At 37.1% G+C, this 18,512-nt stretch overlaps 1 protein-coding gene across 6 annotated transcripts in view; it reads left to right on the top strand.

Moving 5' to 3' along the window:
* The window catches only part of TBCK (TBC1 domain containing kinase), a 266,911-nt gene that overhangs the window by 180,532 nt on the left and 67,867 nt on the right, over positions 1 to 18,512 (top strand). For all 6 annotated transcript variants that reach the window (XM_054484087.2, XM_054484088.2, XM_063663960.1 and 3 more), the window contains one exon: positions 7,497 to 7,672. In XM_054484087.2, the coding sequence (XP_054340062.1) occupies positions 7,497 to 7,672 (176 nt within the window). The remainder of the gene's footprint in view (positions 1 to 7,496; positions 7,673 to 18,512) is intronic.

Here is an 18,512-nt window from a genome sequence, read left to right as displayed (position 1 = left end):
ATATTTATATGTATTTGAGTCTGCTTCTGTGCATTCCATTATATCCAATTAATCTTTTAGTCTTTCCTGATGCAATATCATACGATGTTAACTTTGTACATTTTTAATATATGACAGTGTGTTTTATTTATTATTTTCCAATATTTTCTTGGCATTTTTGTCTAGTTAGTTTGTCAAATAAACTTCAAAATTTGAGTTTCAAAATAGAAAATAAGATTTATTTTAGGATTTTGATTATACTTATATACATTACCCTAAGGAAAAATAAAGTTTTTATAATATTGAATCTTTCTAGAAAGCATCTAATGTCCCCTCTCCTCATTTTTTCAAATGTCTTGCATGAAACTATTTCATTTTCTTTAAATATAAGCTTAATTCTAGGTAGTTTATTTTGGATGAATATTGTGATATCATGAATGTAAGCTTTTGCCTATTATATTTTCTGCCCACTGCTGCTGTATAGAAAAGCTAATCATTTTGTTGTGTGTATGTTGTAACTAAACCCTAATGAAATTCTTTGCAGTTTTATTGGATTTTCCTTGGATTATTCTGGGTTTTCTAAGACTATATGCATCTTGATTTCAGTAACTCTGCTTCTAGTGATTCATTGATAAGTAGAATGTCAAATATTTAAGATAAAGGATAGCTGTCTCAAAAAACGTGTTTCATTATTCTAATTAAATGTTCTTCTGGTATGCTCTACAATGGGGTTTTCTTTTTCTAAAATTGGGAGTCGATGTGAATTTGTATCACATCTGGCCTTATGTAACTTGTAGTGTTGATTACATATTTGTATCCTTTGACCAATTAAGTTGATGAGCTATACTTAAAATTTTCCTAATATTGAATCATCTTTCATTCCTGAAATATGTCCTAAGTCATTTTTATGGAAGTATTAAAAACTGCTATTGCATTCAGCCTTTACAGTTTTTAGAGTTTTAAAATCTGTTTTTATAAGGAATACTGGGTGGGGGTGGCGTGTGCACGCATGTTTGTGTGTGTGTAGTGCTATCTATGTCAGATTTAAATATTAGCTTAAGGCAGCTTCATAAATAAAATGGCCTGGGGCACTTTTTCAATGTTTTTTTTGCCTTTGAGCAGTTATTATATCATGAGAATTCCCTATACTTTGAAAATGAGATAGAATTGTTTGGAAAAAAAATTGTGCTTGGCACCCTTTCTTCAATGTAATCATTTGAAAACTTTAAAATTTTAGCTATATTTAAAAAGGCCTATTGAGGTTTTCTATGACTTTTTGACTTTTGAACACATACACACACACACAAACTTGCACACACAACACATGCACACACCCCAGTTGATTCAGGTGTACTTAGGCCTATGAACTTGTAGGTTTTCTGAGGTTTTCTACTGTTTGGGGAATATTTGGATCAATATTTTTTAATGTATTAATATAGAATTGTACAGAGTATTGTATTTTTTTAAATATTTCTGTATGCTTATATATGTTCTCATGATTAAAAATGAGAAAGAAAAAGAATATAAAAACAGTTTTTCTGATTCGTAATTTGTCTCCTTCTCACACACATGCACGCACTCAGTCCATTTACAGATTTTTGAACTTTGTTTTCCCCAAAATGTCAACACTAATATTTGTCTGTTTTTCCCTTCATTGATATATTTATTAAATTATTTTGCCTATTTACCTAAAGATAGTTTGGGATTTTTTGTTTATTTTTGGCCTCCTTTATATTCACCTCTTTTTTTTTTTTTTTTTTTTTTTTAAGACGGAGTCTCGCTCTGTCACCAGGCTGGAGTGCAGTGGCACGATCTCAGCTCACTGCAATATCCGCCTCCTGGGTTCAAGCAATTCTATCCTGCCTCAGCCTCTCGAGTAGCTGGGATTACAGGCACATGCCACCACACCCAGCTAATTTTTGTATTTTTAGTAGAGATGGGGTTTCACCATGTTGGCCAGAATAGTCTCGATCTCCTGACCTTGTGATCTGCCTGCCTCAGCCTCCCAAAGGGCTGGGGAATACAGGCATGAGCCACCGCACCCAGCCAACTTCTTTCAGTTAATTAGAGCACAGTTTTGAAAGCTTTAAATGGTAGCAACTGTCATCTCCAGTTTTTCAGTTGAGAAAACAAAAGATGACTTTGTTGACAAATTATTGAGGCAGACATACATTTTAGTGTTCTTTATTAACCATCAGGGTGCTCAGATGCCAGAGAGCATGTGATGACTTTGCTATTCCTGAAGAGTTTGTCTGATAATCCAGACGTAAGAATTGATTCTGCTCTGCAGAATCATTTAATCATATTTTTTATTCACTCATTCATTCATTCATCAAATATCCTTTGAGTTTTTTTGTTGCAGACCTTGTGCTAGCTTTTCGAGATACAAATATGAAAACACATGGAACCTCCATTCAAGGAGACTGATTGTAAGTCAAGTGGAGAAATAGACAATATCTCACAAACAGTAATTACTATAATAGAGGTACGTCCACACTGTTTTGGTTACGTATACATACCTCATAGCACAAAGTTACTCATGAAAAGTAGATGATTTCGAAATACTATTTTATTCCTTTATAATCAGTACATATATCTTAATACTTTCTGTGTGTCAGATAATACACTGGGTCCTGAGGAAAACAAGGTATAAAAATAATTTTTCTCATGCTTGAGAAGCTTTTAGTCTAGTGGGAAATGACTCATCTCATTATAATAAAGATGTATACCAGATACCTGTGAAGACATAGAAGAGAAACTTTGTCAGTCAGGAGTTAGAAAGGCTTTCTTCACAGAGAAAGTAGTGTTTGAACTGAGATTTGAAAGGCAAGCAGGGATTTATTAGATGGACAGGTTGTGGCTTTCTAAGCAGAAGGAACAACATGTACAAAGGCACAGTGGCGTGAAAAGGCAAGTAGTGTGCTAATGCTGAAGCATAAGGGACAAGATGGTGAGGGGTGAGAAAAGAGGTATAAGATAAAAATTTATAGAGCACTTATCTTGTCAGACACCATTCGAAATACTTTATATAGATTTACTCCATAAGTCTTTATCATTGCTTTGTGTTGGAAATATTTCAAATCTAGCTATTTTGAAATACACAATAAATTATTGTTAACTATAGTCACTCTTCTGTGCTATTGAATACTTGAACTTATTCCTTCTATCTAACTGTATTTCCATATTCATTAATCAGCCTCTCTTCATCCCCATCTCCCACAACACCACCACCTCCACCCCACCACTCTCCCACTATGTCCCAAACCCACCCTGTCCACCTTTCCCAGCAACTACCGTTCTACTCTCTACTTCCATGAGATCAACTTATTTAGTTTCCACATACGAGGTAGAACATACTATATTTGCCTTTCTGTGCCTGGCTTATTTCACTTAACATGATGACCTCCAATTCCATCCATTTTGCTGCAAATGATAGGATTTCATTCTTTTATTTTATTTATTTATTTATTTATTTTTTGAGATGGAGTTTCGATCTGTCACCCAGGCTGGAGTGCAGTGGCACAATAAAATAATGGGATTACAAGCATGAGCCACCACACTCGGCGGGATTTCATTCTTTTTTAATGGCTGAATAGTAATTCATTGTGTACATTAATAAATATATATTTTCTTTATTCATCCATTGATAGACATTTAGGTTAGTTCTGTATCTTGGCTATTGTGAATAGTGCTGTAATGAACATGGGAGTGCATATTTCTTCAATATCCTCATTTCCTTTCTTTTGGGTATATGCCCAGAAGTAGGATTGCTGGATCATATGGTGCAACTGTTTTTAGTTTTTTGAGGAACCCTCATGCTGTTTTCCATAGTGGCTATACTAATTTACATTCCCACGAACAGTGTACTAGCATTCTCCTTTCTCCACATCCTTACTAACATCCATGTTTTTTGCCTTTTTGATAACAGCAGTTTTAACCCAGGTGAGATGATATCACATTGTGGTTTTGATTTGCATTTCTCTGTTTATTAGTGAAAACATTTGTATGTTTTCTCTTGAGAAATGTTTCTCTTGAGAAATGTTTATTCAGATCATTTGCCCATTCGTAAATCAGATTATTTTATTATTGCTATTGAGTTCCTTATTTATTCTGGTTATTAATCCCTTGTCTGATGGAGAGTTTGCACATATTTTCTCCCATTCTGCAAGTTGTCTCTTTACTGAGTTGATTGTTTTCACTGCTGTGAAGAAGCTTTTTAGAATGTTGTAATTCTATGTCTAGTTTTGCTTCTGTTGCCTGTGCTTTTGAGGTCTTATCCAATCATTTCCCAGACCAATGTCCTGAAGCATTTCCACAATGTTTTCTTCTAGTAGCTTTATAGTTTCAGGTCTTATATTCAAGTCTTTAATTCATCTTTATCTGATTTTTGCATGTAGTAAGAGATAGGGGTCTAGTTTCATTTTTCTGCATATAGATACTCAGTTTTTCTAGCACCATTTATTGAAAAGACTGTCCTTTCCCCTACTGAAAGTTCTTGGTGGCTTTGTCAAGAATCAGTTGGCTGTAAATACATTTATTTATTTCTGGGTGGACATCTAAGTTTAACATGCAGTGTATATAAAGGCTTTTGGGCAGAAATGATAAATTGATGAACATTTCCAGTGTTGTTTTATAATTATCCTAAGTCTTGTCCATTACCCATAAACAAAGTCTCATGAATTTGAAACCCCCATTCACACAAGGAAAATGTGATATAGACACACAATATCTATAATACTAAATAAGACAAAAGTTGTACCGTTTTACTTTTATGCCTCTAAGTGGAAATTTTAAATGAATAGTAAATTTGCTTATAAAACTATGAAAAACTAAGTTCTGTGTTTTTAATATTGTAATTATTTTCTTCTTAAAGCAAAGTAGTATAATTTGTTCTAAATTTAATTTACTAATCTCCTAAAATTCATTTGCAGAAGAACTTGTATACATTAAAGTTCTTTACACATACACATTCACTGAAGTTTAGAACATTTAAATTTGTCAGCAATTCCTCTCCTTTTCTTACCATTTCATATAGCAATACTCTTTCCTTTGAAAAACTCCTCTCATATGATGCATTTGATTGGAACCAATGCTTAGGTCAAATCTTTATTTAAATCACTCAGTTCTTCATAAAGAATACTTTGGACAAACCCTCTTCTTCATCAGTCAGGGCACTCTTTTCACTCAGGTGAAACTTCAGTTTGAAATGCCGCATTCATCACAAAATGACTAAAAGTGGAACTAGGCTAATCAAAAAGTTCCTTATTTTATCTTCATAAATGTATGACTTCATGTGAAGGCTGGAAAAAATACCTGTAAAGATTGCAATCTAATGAAAAAGGAGATGTAAGCATTGATTGTATGGCTTGCTGATTTCAAAACTCTTTAATCTTTCTGAAGCACTTTTAATTTCAGGATGTTTAAGTAGCTTTAATTATTAATATTAAAAAATTAAGATTCTTAATGCCTATTTTTTATTAAAAGCCATAAACCCATAAAGCTTAGCAATTTCCATTTCTATTTAAAAGTTGATGAAGTGAGAGACAAGTGCTTTACCACTGAAGAATTCAGAGTACAACTGGGGAAACCCAAGGGGTGAGAGCTGACATGAAATGCCAATTGAAAACCATTTTTTTAAATAAATCTGTCTGGTAAATGATTTATATGGTTTATTTTTTGTTACCTAGAGATTCTAAATTGGATATTCTAAGTGTAGAATTCCACAATGTAACTGAGAAAAAAGAGAAAATGAGTAAATGAGATAATTATTAGACTCTATTTTAATAACTTATGAAACATAAATTAAAAATTTTTTGAATCCTCATATGTTAATCACTTGATTTTTTAAAGTGTGTGGTTTTTTGTTTGTTTGTTGGTTGGTTGGTTTTTTGAGACGGAGTCTCACTCTATCACCCAGCCTGGAGTGCAGTGGCACTATCTTGGCTCACTGCAAGCTCCGCCTCCCGGGTTCACGCCATTCTCCTGCATCAGCCTCCCGAGTAGCTGGGACTACAGGCACCCACTGCCACGCCTGTCTAATTTTTTGTATTTTTAGTAGAGACAGGGTTTCACTGGTTTAGCCAGGATGGTCTCCGTCTCCTGACCTCGTGATCCACCCACCTCGGCCTCCCAAAGTGCTGGGATTACAGGCGTGAGCCACCGCGCTCAGCCTAAAGTGTTTAAATTCTCAAGTCATGTCACATAAGATTTCAAGAGATCACTAGTGCTCAATAAATTTATGTTAAATTTAGTTGTGTTGTATTGCATTGCCTATTATGGGGGAAGGCTCATCCTTCTTACTACTAAGAAACATAGAGAATAATTGTAAATAGCCCTTAGTCTGAATCATTTTTATGCAATATCATAAACACAAACCAATGGATGGGTTTGATAGCCTGGAGTCTTGAGTTTACCTCCTTCACAGTTAAGACACATTGTTAGTTTGGTTTGCTATTTAAGAAAGCATTAGGGTGCTCTTTATTCATCCCTGAGAATCAAGTTTCCACTCAACCATTTATATGTAACATAAATTATATTATAAAAGTCCAATACATATCTTAGAACCAGTTTCTTTAATTACTATGTATGCCTAATTACAATGCAATTTCTCGTATTACCTGAGTTAAAATTAATGCAATTCAAAACAACAGTAATTTATATTTAAAGAAAAGTGAAATATACTTAAAGGAGCTGTTTTTTCTAAAGCACTCTCATAAGGAAAACTTCGCCTCATCTCTTTCTACATGTTTGAGCCAGGAGCTTGTAGTCAATCAAAATAATGCTTTCCTATAGGTGTAAATAATAAAGAAGTAAACCTCAATAGTAAGGTATCAGTTACACTAGCGGTCCCCAGCCATTTTGGCACCAGGGACTGGTTTCCTAGAAGACAGTGTTTCCATGGACTGGGTTTGGGATGCAGGGGGATGATTTCAGGATGAATCAAGCACACTACATTTATTGTGCACTTTATTTATATTATTATTACATTGTAATATAAAATGAAATAATTATACAACTTACCATAAGGTAGAATCAGTGGGAGCCCTGAGCTTGTTTTCCTGCAACTAAATGATCCTATCTGGAGGTGATGGGAGACAGTGACAGATCATCAGGCATTAGATTCTCACAAAGAGCGTGCAACCTAGATCCCTCACATACACAGTTCGCAACAGGGTTTGTACTCCTATGAGAATCTAATTCCACCACTGATCTGACAGGAGGTGGAGCTTGGACTATAATGAAGCAATGGGGAGCAACTGTAAATACAGATGAAGCTTTGCTGACTCGCTTGCCACTCACTTCCTGCTGTGTGGCCCAGTTCCTAACAGGCCATGGACCAGTACCAGTCCATGACCTGGGAGTTGGAGACCACTGAATTACACAATAGACTGCAAAAATTAGATAGTTTCCTCTTCTCTTATATGCTGTATTGTTTGCTATCTAGATATTCTATTACTGGAGATAATTTGTTTTTCTATAATATTCTCAATTTTTTTTTTGTACATTTTTTTTTTCAGTCAAGAGAATCCATCCCATTAAATGACCTAAAGTCAGAAGTATCACCACGGATTTCAGCAGAGGACCTGATTGACTTGTGTGAGCTCACAGTGACAGGCCACTTCAAAACACCCACCAAGAAAACGAAGTCCAGTAAACCAAAGCTCCTGGTGGTTGACATCCGGAATAGTGAAGAGTATCCTTTGCATATGCTGTTTAATGTATATCCTTTGCATATACTGCTTATTTGTATTGCATCCTTTCATTTAAGTGGTGTGTGGTTAAAAAAAAAAAAAAAATTCTGGGATTCTTCTGAATTCAAGTAGTTAAATTACTCTCAAACTGGATGCCAGAATGGTCTTGCATAAGGTTTTATAACATTACATGCCAGAGACCTGATGATATTTTCCAAACAATGCCAGAATATTGGGATATTTTGTTGTTTTTTTGTGTTTCTCTGGTGTATATTGCTGTTCTTGAAGGCATTTGAATCCTTCATGCTGTAGATAGGAATTGTAGCAAAGATAAAGAGTAAGTATACACCTGTTTTACCTCATAGCCTAGAGAAAAAGTTTGCTGCATCTCAACATTGACCTTGTGTTCATTATAATTTTCAAAACACTGGCTTACATAGAACATGTATTTTCACTAACTACAAAAGGTTATTTACAAAGATTTTACTATTGAACATACTGTAACATCCAGTGGGTTTGATTGGCATTAGAGTATGAAGAGTTACAAAATAGTAACAGTTCAGTCTCTTCTCCTTCTATTTTCATTATCTTCAGATTCTTTGATTGTGTATTTTCTAGAATCTAGATGAATGGTTTTCACTTTGTTTAAAAACAGAGCAACTTTTAACATCTTTCTTAGAAACTCAATATATAAAATATAAATGAATGTTATAACTAATTTGCTTCATAAGTTCAAATTTATAGCATTTACTAACTATAAATGCTATAAATTAGGCTTAGCAGGTAAATGGTTTCTTATATGCTAAAATTGGCATATACAGGTTGAGTATCCCGTGTCCAAAATGTTTGTGACAGTATTTCAGGTTTCATATTTTATAGGATTTTGGAATATTTCCATTATATATATATACTTACCAGTTCAGAATATCTAATCCAAAAGGCTCTAATGAGCATTTCCTTTGATCCTGATGTTGTTGCTCAAAAAGTTTGATTTTGGAGCATTTCAGATTTTAGATTTTTGGATTAAGGATATTCAATCAGCAATAAGTTTTCATGTTAATATTTTCAATTCCAGTTTTTGAAATGAAATTCAAATTATACATTTACAGACTTTATTAAGTAATTCACAGAATCTTAGGTTTCTGACAGTACAATTTGAGAGCTCACAATTTCAAATGATATATTCTCATCATTTTGTGAAAAGTTGCTACTTTCTATTTTTCTGAGTTTGGAGAGAGTATAAATGTTGATATCCTTGGTTGTTAGGGTTTCAGCAATACTAGAAATTCTTTGCAGAGTGGATGAGTGGACTCCCGAATGAGGCATTAAATTCTATTTAACTGGTCAAGAACCCCTAGTCTGGAAGTTCTTCTGATCTTATACTTCAGGAGTTTAGAATCTGTTTAATGTTTTTAACTTTTTAATTTGTATTTCTTTTGCTTGAGTCTTTATTCATAGCAATTCTCCCATAAAACCATAAAAAATAGCATTATAATACCCTATTTTAATCTTAAAGATAATTCTTCCATTCTGTAGGTTGTCAGTTGCCAGGTCCAATCCGCAGACCCTGGCCGAACAACGGATGTAAGAATGCACTCAGACACAGGTATCCAGTGAAAAAGCGGGCTAGGGGACCTTCCGCTTACAGACCCCGAGGAGGGTGCTGTAAAGAGTCAGCAGCTGTGGCCCTGACAAGCTGGAGCTGCAGGCATTTATTTAGTTACAGATTTAATGACAAAGGCTTTGAGTCAACACACTTTTGCGTAATTAACATAGTCACCCTGCCCAGAGATAGCAGTCATGCATGGGGATGATTAAAGGCCAGGTTCCAAGTTAAACTAACTTACCTAGATCAATTCCTTTGTATCTCTTTGTTACCTAACCTTTGCTCTCAGTGTCCAGATAAGAGGGTTTGGCTACCTTCAGCCAAATCCATTTCCGAAGCTTTTGTAAAACATCCCTGCCTTCCAAGAAGGTTTGCGTCTTTCTACAATTTTTCCCACCACCCTGACTGATCTCCTACATCTCCCCCTTTTCTGTTTTTAGCATCAGGTTTTGTTGATTGGAGAGTACAGATGTGTGCAGCAACAGGTTTGTCAGGCGTGGCGGGCACTGCTCGCATTCCGGCTTTGCATCCTAGAATTAGTAAATAATAGAAGACAAATATGAGTATAATTAGCAACATTCTTTTCCAATTAAGGAGTGACATGTAGTGTTACTTGGCACCTTAGTCCAATGTGTGCCGTTATTGAGGAACCCCACTTGGGGCATGTCATTCCCTCTTAGCCAAGCAGTCATGTTGTTAGAAGCTGAGAAGGGGGTGTTTGTTTAAGTAATAGGGCTGAAGAAAGGCGTATCTAAGAGATGGGCCCAATAGAGAGTAGCAGGTGAGGGTTGCAGGTAAAGTGAAAGAATTAAAAAGGTTAATAAAGCATAGGAAGGAACAAATTATCTGGAGTGAATGGTGTCTGTGTCCAGAGCAGATTCGCTCAGTCTTCTAACTTCTCTTCTTCAGCGCCCTGTCCAGGGCCTGTGTCGTCCAAGGAAGCCACATTGTCTGGGGCTGTAGGTCCTATAGGGTCATTTTCTTTATTTCTGGTACTGGGTTGGGTCCTAGTCATGCTATGGTAAGGTTTGATGCATTGTGCTGGAATCCAAAGAGGACCTGAGGGGGTGTGAACACAAGCATATCCTCTCCCACATGTTAACAATTCATGTGGAACACACCGTACATTACTGTTTACATCTTTCCATAAAACTGCAGGTTTTATGTCTTGAGAGGTTTTAGCGAAGTGCTTTTCTACAGCTAATTGAAATTTATCATCTAAATTTTCAAAATTAAGGGTAAATAAGGCTTGTGCTAGTAGTGTTGCAGGGTCCTTACTCATATTCCCCCTTTTTTGTTTTCTGAGCATATTTTTAAGGGTAGAGTGGGTACGTTCTACTATGGCCTCTCCTTGGAGGGTTATAAGGGATGCCTGTGGAATGTTGGATATTCCACTGTGATAAAATTGTTGAAATTGTGAGCTGGCATAAGCCAGACCATTATCAGTTGTAATTTTTGTAGGCCACCCTATAAATGCAAAAGTTAAAAGACGATGTTTAATGACATATCGGGTGGACTCTCCAGGAAAGGCATGAGTGCTAATTGAGAATTGTTATTAATGGATACATGTACATATCTTAGTTTTTCAAATTCAGGCACATGTATAACATGGTGTTTGCCATAACTGATTAGGTTCTAGTCCTCTAGGGTTAACACCTGTATAAGGAGGGGACATGCCTGTGAGCTGGCAATCTGGGCATTGCTGGGTAATTTGTTTAGCTAATCTCTGGGTAAGTTGAAATTGTTTAGATAAGTTTCTCCAGTTTTGGTGGAAAAATTGATGCGATTGGGTAGCTTGGTCCAACAGTGATGTTCTAACTTGTATGTCTGCTTGATCTGCTTGTATGTCTGCTTGGCCATTGCCATAAGCCAGTGCGCCAGGCCACAGCAGTGAGCTGTGGGCTCGAATATGTGTGATAAAAATAGGATGTGTATGTTGATCTAGCAAATGCTGAAGTCGGAGAAAAAGTGCACACAGGGTGGGCTCCAGAGTGGACTTAATGAGGGTCGTCTCAAGGTTCTGCAATAAATAAACAGACTAAGCAGACTCACTAACAATATTGATGAGCTGAATGGAAAAAGTTTCCAAGGCCAATAGTAAGGCTCCAATCTCAGCTCTCTGAGTGCTAGTAAATCCAGAACAAGTGAGGGAATTATGTGATTTCCACCAGACAGCGACTTTTCCATGTTTACCAGAGCCATCAGTAAACACTGTTAAAGCATTAGGTATGGGGGATTGAACTATTTTAGTAGGCAAAACCACAGAAGTACAAGATAAGAACTGAAGGAGTTTGTCAGCAGGAAGGGCATGCTCTATATGGCCTTTGTAATCAGAGAGTGTTATTTGCAGGTCCATAGATAAGGCAATACTGCCTCGAATTGCTTTTTACTTAAAGGAATCCTGATGATATCAGGGTCATAACCTAGCAACTGATTGCATCATCTGCATCCTGAATAAATGACTTTACTGACTAACTGGATATAGGGAGAGAGTGTTTTAGTCCCGGTATGTGAGCAAAAAAACCCATTCTAGGAAGCATAGCCCTGGGGTCATCTGTAGGGGAGTGTTTAGTGGGAAAAACAAATAATTGAACTGAATACCATGTATCAATGCAATCTAGTTGTCTCTGAGAAATAGCTTGCTGTATCTCTTCAATTTCCCTTTGTGCTGCAGGAGTTAAATACCTGGGAGAGTCTAGGGCAGCATTGCCTTTTAAGATAGAAAACAGTTTCTGTAACTTATCAGTAGTTATGTCCAAGGTGGGGCAAATCCAGTTAATATCGCCTAGTAATTTCTGATAATCATTTAAGGTATGTAAGTTGCTAGTATTTAATTTAACCTTTTGAGGTCTTACTGACTGGGAAATTAGTATGTACCTAAGATATTTCCAAGGAGAAGACATCTGTACTTTTCCAGGTTCTATGATTAAACCTTCTTAACTGTGTATTCTTTACGACAGAGTCATGTAACTTGAAAAGTACTAGCTCTGTTGGGGCTGCTAGTAAAATATCATCCATAAAATGAGTAATCCTGCAATTAGGAAACTCTTTACTGGGGAGCCAAGCTTGATTTACATGATACTGACACATGGTAGGACTGTTCAGCATTCCTTGAGGAAGCACTTTCCAATGAAATCAGCGAGCTGGCCTTTCACTATTGATAGCTGGTATTGTAAATGCAAATTTTTCTGTATCCTGTTCTGCAAGGGGAATAGTGTAAGAGCAGTCTTTTAAGTCAATAATGATTATAGGCCAATCTCGAGGAATTGCCACGTGGGAGGGGAGCCCCTGCTGAAGGGGCCCCATAGGTTGCAAATTAGCGTTAATAGCACGTAAGTCATGCAAAAGTCTCCATTTACCACACTTTTGGGGAATGATGAAAATGGGCAAATTCGAAGGACTGTTTGACGGTTCTATATGGTCAGCTTTTAATTGCTCCTCAGCTAATTCATGGGCTCTTTGTAATTTCTCTCCCTTTAAAGGCTACTGTTCTACCCAAATAGGATTTTGAGAGAGCCACGTTAGGGGTAGGGGAGAAACAACAGTGGCCATTGTTAGAAAGAGGTCTGCAGAGTGGCCTCAGTTAACCCTCTTGTAAATGGGCTAGTTGCTCCGTTTTCTGTAATGCTTTTTTTTAGCTCTTTGTAAGCATTAAAAGAAATGGGTTCATGTACCTGATTGCCTTGTTGATCTTGCATTACCAGGCAGGCTAAGAGCTCCCCATCTAATGCCGCTTGCCTAAGACAGGGTCCCATAGTTATAGCATATCCCTTGTCTTTTTTCCAATTTTTTGGAGGAGGGGGCTCAGGCAAAACCTCCATTTCCTCTTTGTTATTTTTTCCCGGAAACAGCGGGGCTGAGGGAGATGGAGGCAGTGAGGTAGGTGACAAGTTCCTCCTCCCTTCCCTTTTTTAGGCTCTTCTGTGTAGAGCAGGACCAGAGCCACCCTAACTAAAGCCCATAACGTTAAAGATGTTATTGGGACCCACTGCCCTTGTGCATCATGTTGTTTAAGATTTCTGCCCACTAGTTCCCAGATCTCCAAGTCTAGTGCACCTTCTTTCGGAAACCATGCGTTATGGGAAACAGTAGTTTGCATTAGGTCTCTTAATTAAGCCTGCGAAACCAAGGCTCTGCTAGCTTTAAGCAGCTGTTTCAATACTTTTATATACTGTTGCTGTTGAGCTGATAACTGTTGTCCTGTGATGAAACCCTAGCCTGAACAGTTCCCTCCAACTTGGAAATACCGAGTGGGCACCAATGACTTACTGACTTACTGACTGCACAGTCTTTTCACCTTTGTTTTTGAGGGTTCCGTCGCAATCTATTGCAGCATTCCTCACGTGGAGCACCACCTGCTGGGTCTGACCCACAGACCCTGGCTGAATGATGGATGAAAGAATGCACTTAGACACAGGTATTGAGTGAAAGAGCAGGCTAGGGGACCAGACCACTGACAGAAAGAGTTGTAGCAGCCACAGCCCTGACAAGCTGGTGCTGTGGGCATTTAATTAGTACAGATTTAATGACAAAGGCTTTGAGTCTTTGTCCAACACACTTGTGGGTAATTAACATGGTCACCCTCCCTGGAGAGAGCAGTCCTGCACATGGATGATTAAAGGCCAGGTTCCAAGGCCTAAGTAAACTAACTTATCTAGATCAATTCCTTTATATCCCCTTGTTATCTAACCTTCGCTCTCAGGCTCTGGATAAGAGGGTTTGGCTGCCTTCAGCCAAATGCTTTTCCAAAGCTTTTGTAAAACCTCCCGGACTTCCAAGAAGGTTTGCATCTTTCTACAATTTTTCCCACCACCCTGACCAATCTCCTACAGTCTGTTTACTCTGTTGATAGTTTATTTTGCTGTGCAGAAGCTCTTAAGTTTAATTAGGCCCCATTTGTCAATTTTTGCTTTTGTTGTGATTGCTTTTGGTTTCTTTCATGAAATCTAAACCCGCTCCTAGGTTTAGGATGATATTGCCTATGTTGTCTTCCAGGGTTTTTATAGTTTTGGGTTTTACATTAAAGTCTTTAACCCACCTTGAGTAGATTTTTGTATATGGTGTAAGGAAGGGGTCCATCTTCAATCTTCCGCATATGGCTAGCCAGTTATCCCATCACCATTTATTGAATAGGGAGTCTTTTTCCCATTTCTTGTTTTTTGTCAGCTTTGTCAGAGATCAGATGGTCATAGATGTGTGGCCTTATTTCTAGGCTCTCTATTGTGTTCCATTAGTCTATGTGCCTGTTTCTGTACTACTGCCATGCTGTTTTGGTTACTGTAGCCTGTAGTGTAGTTTGAAGTTGGGTAGCATGATGTCTCCAGCTTTGTTCTTTTTGCTTAGCATTGTCTTGGATATTCAGGCCCTATTTTGTTCCATATGAATTTTAAAATAGTTTTTTCTTGTTCTGTTAATGTCACTGGTAGTTTGATAGGAATAGCATTGAAACTGTGTATTGCTTTGGGCAGTACAGCCATTTTCATGATACTGATCCTTCCTGTCCATAAGCATGGGATGTCTTTCCATTCATTTGTGTCTTCTCTGATTTCCTTGAGTAGTGTTTTGTAATTCTCATTGTAGAGGTCCTTCACCTCCCTGGTGTGCTGTATTCCTAGGGAGTGTGTGTGTGTGTGTGTGTGTGTGTGTCAATTGTGAATGGGATTGCCTTTCTGATTTTGCTTTCAGGTTGGTTGTCATTGGTGTATAGGAATGCTAGTGACTTTTGTACATTGCTTTTGTATCCTGCAACCTCACTGAAGTTGTTTATCAGCTGAAGGAGCTTTTGGATCAAGACTGCATGTTTTTCTAGATATAGAATCATGTCATCTACAGAGATAGTTTGACTTCTTCTCTTCCTATGTGAATGCACTTTATTTCTTTCTCTTGCCTCATTGCTCTGACTAGGACTTTCAATAGTATGTTGCATAGAAGTGGTGAGAGAGGGCATCCTTGTCTTGTGCCAGTTTTCAAGGGGAATGCTTCCAGCTTTTGCCCATTCAGTATAAGGTTGACTGTGGTTTTGTCATAGATAGCTCTTATTATTTTGAAGTATATTCCTTCAATAGCTGGTTTATAGAGAATTGTCAACGTGAACAGATGTTGAATTTTATCAAAAGTCTTTTCTGGATCTGTTAATTATGTAATTTCTGTCTTTAGTTCTGCTTATGTAATGAATCACATTTATTGATTTTTTGCATGTTGAGCCAATCTTGCATCCCGGGGATGAAGCCTACTTGATCATGGTGAAGTAGCTTTTTGATGTGCTGCTGGATTCGGTTTACAAGTATTTCATTGAGGATTTTTGCATCGACGTTCATCAAGGATATTGGCCTGAAGTTTTCCTTTTTTATTGTGTCTCTGCCAGGCTTTGGTATGAAGATGATGCTGGCCTCATAGAATGAGTTAGGTATAAGTCCCTTCTTCTCAATTTTTTTGGAATAGTTTCAGTACGAATGGTACCAGCTCTTCCTTGTACATCTGGTAGAATTTGGTTATGAATCCATCAGGTCCTGGGCTTTTTTTGGTTGGTAGGCTATTTATTACTGATTGAATTTCAGAGATCATTATTGGTCTGTTCTGGGAATCAATTTCTTTCTGGCTCAGTCTTGGGAGGGTGTATATATCCAGGAATTTTTCCATCTCTTCTAGGTTTTCTAGTTTGTGTACATAGAGCATATGGTTATTTTTATTTCTGTGGGGTCAGTGGTTACATTTCATTAGTCATTTCTAATTGTGTTTATTTGGATCTTTTTTCTTCTTAGTCTAGCTAGTGGCCTATCTTGTTAATTTTTTCAAAAAACCAACTCCTGGATTTATTGCTCTTTTGAATAGTTTTTCATGCCTTGATTTCCTTCACTTCGCCCTGATTTTTAAAATTATTTCTCAGTTCTATTAGCTTTGAGGTTGTTTTGTTCTCACTTCTCTAATTCTTTCCATTGTGAAGTCAGGTTGTTAATTTAACATCTTTCTAACTTTTTGATGTGGACATTTGGTGGTATTGTATTTCCCTCTTAACACTGCCTTAGCTGTGTCCCAGAGATTCTGGTATGTTGTATCTTTGTTCTCTTTATTTTAAAAGAACTTCTTGATTTCTGCCTTTTATTTTTTACCCAAAAGTCAATTGGGAGCATGTTGTTTAATTTCTATGTAATTGTATGATTTTGAGTGATTTTTATTGTGTAGACTTCTATTTTTATTTTGCTGTGGTCTGAGAGACTGCTTGGAATGACTTCAGTTCTTATACATTTATTGAGGATTGTTTTATGTCCAGTTATGTGGTCGATTTAAGAGTATGTGCCATGTGGTGATGAGAAGAATGTATATTCTGTTGGTTTGGGGTGGAGACGTCTGTAAAGGTGTATCAGATTCATTTGGTCCGGTGCTGAGTTTAGGTCCTGAATATCTTTGTTAATTTTCTGCATCAGTGATCTGTATAATACTGTCATTGGAGTGTTGAAGTCTCCCACTATTATTGTGTGGGAGTCGATGTCTCTTTGTAGGTCTCTAAGAACTTGCTTTATGAATTTGGGTGCTCCTGTATTGGGTTCATATATATTTAGAATAGTTAGGTCTTATTAAATTGAACCCTTTACCATTATATAATGCCCTTGTCTTTTTTTTTTAATCGTTGGTTTGAAATCTGTTTTATCTGAAATTAGGATTGCAATCCCTGCTTTTTTCTGTTTTTTATTTTTTTGGTAGATTTTTCTCCATCCCTTTATTTTGAGCTTATGAGTGTCATTATGTGTGAGATAGTCTCTTGAAGAGAGCATATTATTGGGTCTTACTTTTTTATCCTGCTTGCCACTCTACCTTTTAAGTGTGGTATTTGGACCATTTACATCCAAGGTTCGTATTGATATGTGTGGATTGGGTTTTGTCATTGTGCTGTTAGCTGGTGGTTATGTTGGCTTGTTTGTGTGGTTGCTTTACAGTGACATTGGTCTGTGTGTTTAAGTGTGTTTTTGTATTCACTCGTAGTGATCTTTCTATATTTAGTGCTCCTTTCAAGATCTCTTGTAAGGCAGGTCTGGTAGTAATGATGTCCCTTAACATTTGCTTATCTGAAAAGGATCTTATTTCTTCTTCACTTAGAGAGTTTAGTTTAGCTAGATATGAAATTCTTGGTTAAAGATTTTTTTGCTTTCAGAACATTCAATATAGGCCCCTAATCTCTTCTGGCTTGTAGGGTTTCAGCTGAGAGGTCCGCTGTTAGCCTCATGGGAATCCGTTTGTAGGTGACCTGCCCGAGTTCTCTCTAGATGCCTTTAACATTCTTTCTCTCATTTCAACCTTGGAAAATTTGACAATTATGTGTCTTGGGTATGATCTTGTGTAGAATCTTGCAGGAGTTCTCTGTATTTCCTGAATTTGACTCTCGGCCTCTCTAGCAAGGTTAGGGAAGTTTTCATGGAAGATATCCTGAAATACATTTTCCAAGTTGTTTGCTTTCTCCCCCTCTCTTTCAGGGATGCCAATGATTCATATATTCAGTCTCTTTACATAATCCCATAATTTTCAGAGACTTTGTTCATTCCTTTTTATTCTTTTTTTTTTATTTTAGTCTGACTGCCTTATTTCAAAGAACCAGTCTTCGAATTGTGAGATTCTTTCATCAGCTTGGTTTATTCTGCTGTTAATACTGGCGATTGCATTGTGAAATTCCTGTGTTTTTCATCTCTGTCCAACTTGTTAAGTTCCTTTTTATACTAGCTATTTCATCCTTCAACTACTCTATCACTTTATTGTGATTCTTATTTTTCTTGGATTGGGTTTTGCCATCCTCCTGAATTTTGATTATCTTTGTTCCTGTCCATATTCTGAATTCTGTTTCTGTCATTCCAGCCAGTTCACCATGATTAAGAACTCTTGTTGGAGAACTGATGCAGTCATTTGGAGGACATATGATACTCTGGCCACTTTAGTTACTGGAGTTCTTGCATTGGTTCTTTCTCATCTCTGCATGTGGGTGTTCCTTTAACTGTGGTGTAGACTGAGTACAGTCAATAGACTTATTTTCTGGATATTTTCACTGGGATGAGTATTTGTATAGGGTCTTTATTGGAAGCTGACTGACTGTTTCTGGCTTTAGAGTGGGGTATGTTAGTGAGGTATTTTTTGTGTTGAAGCTTTGGGGTTTATCCAGCAGGTGACAGCTTATTTGTCAGTTGGTAGACTTTTGTTCAGTAGTGTGGCTCCCTTATGTTTCCTCATAGTTGCAGCCATGTTCCCTCTCA

This window comes from Pongo pygmaeus, chromosome 3, assembly GCF_028885625.2.
Source record: "Pongo pygmaeus isolate AG05252 chromosome 3, NHGRI_mPonPyg2-v2.0_pri, whole genome shotgun sequence".
NCBI lineage: Eukaryota > Metazoa > Chordata > Mammalia > Primates > Hominidae > Pongo > Pongo pygmaeus.
This window is presented reverse-complemented; position numbering and strand designations above follow the sequence as displayed.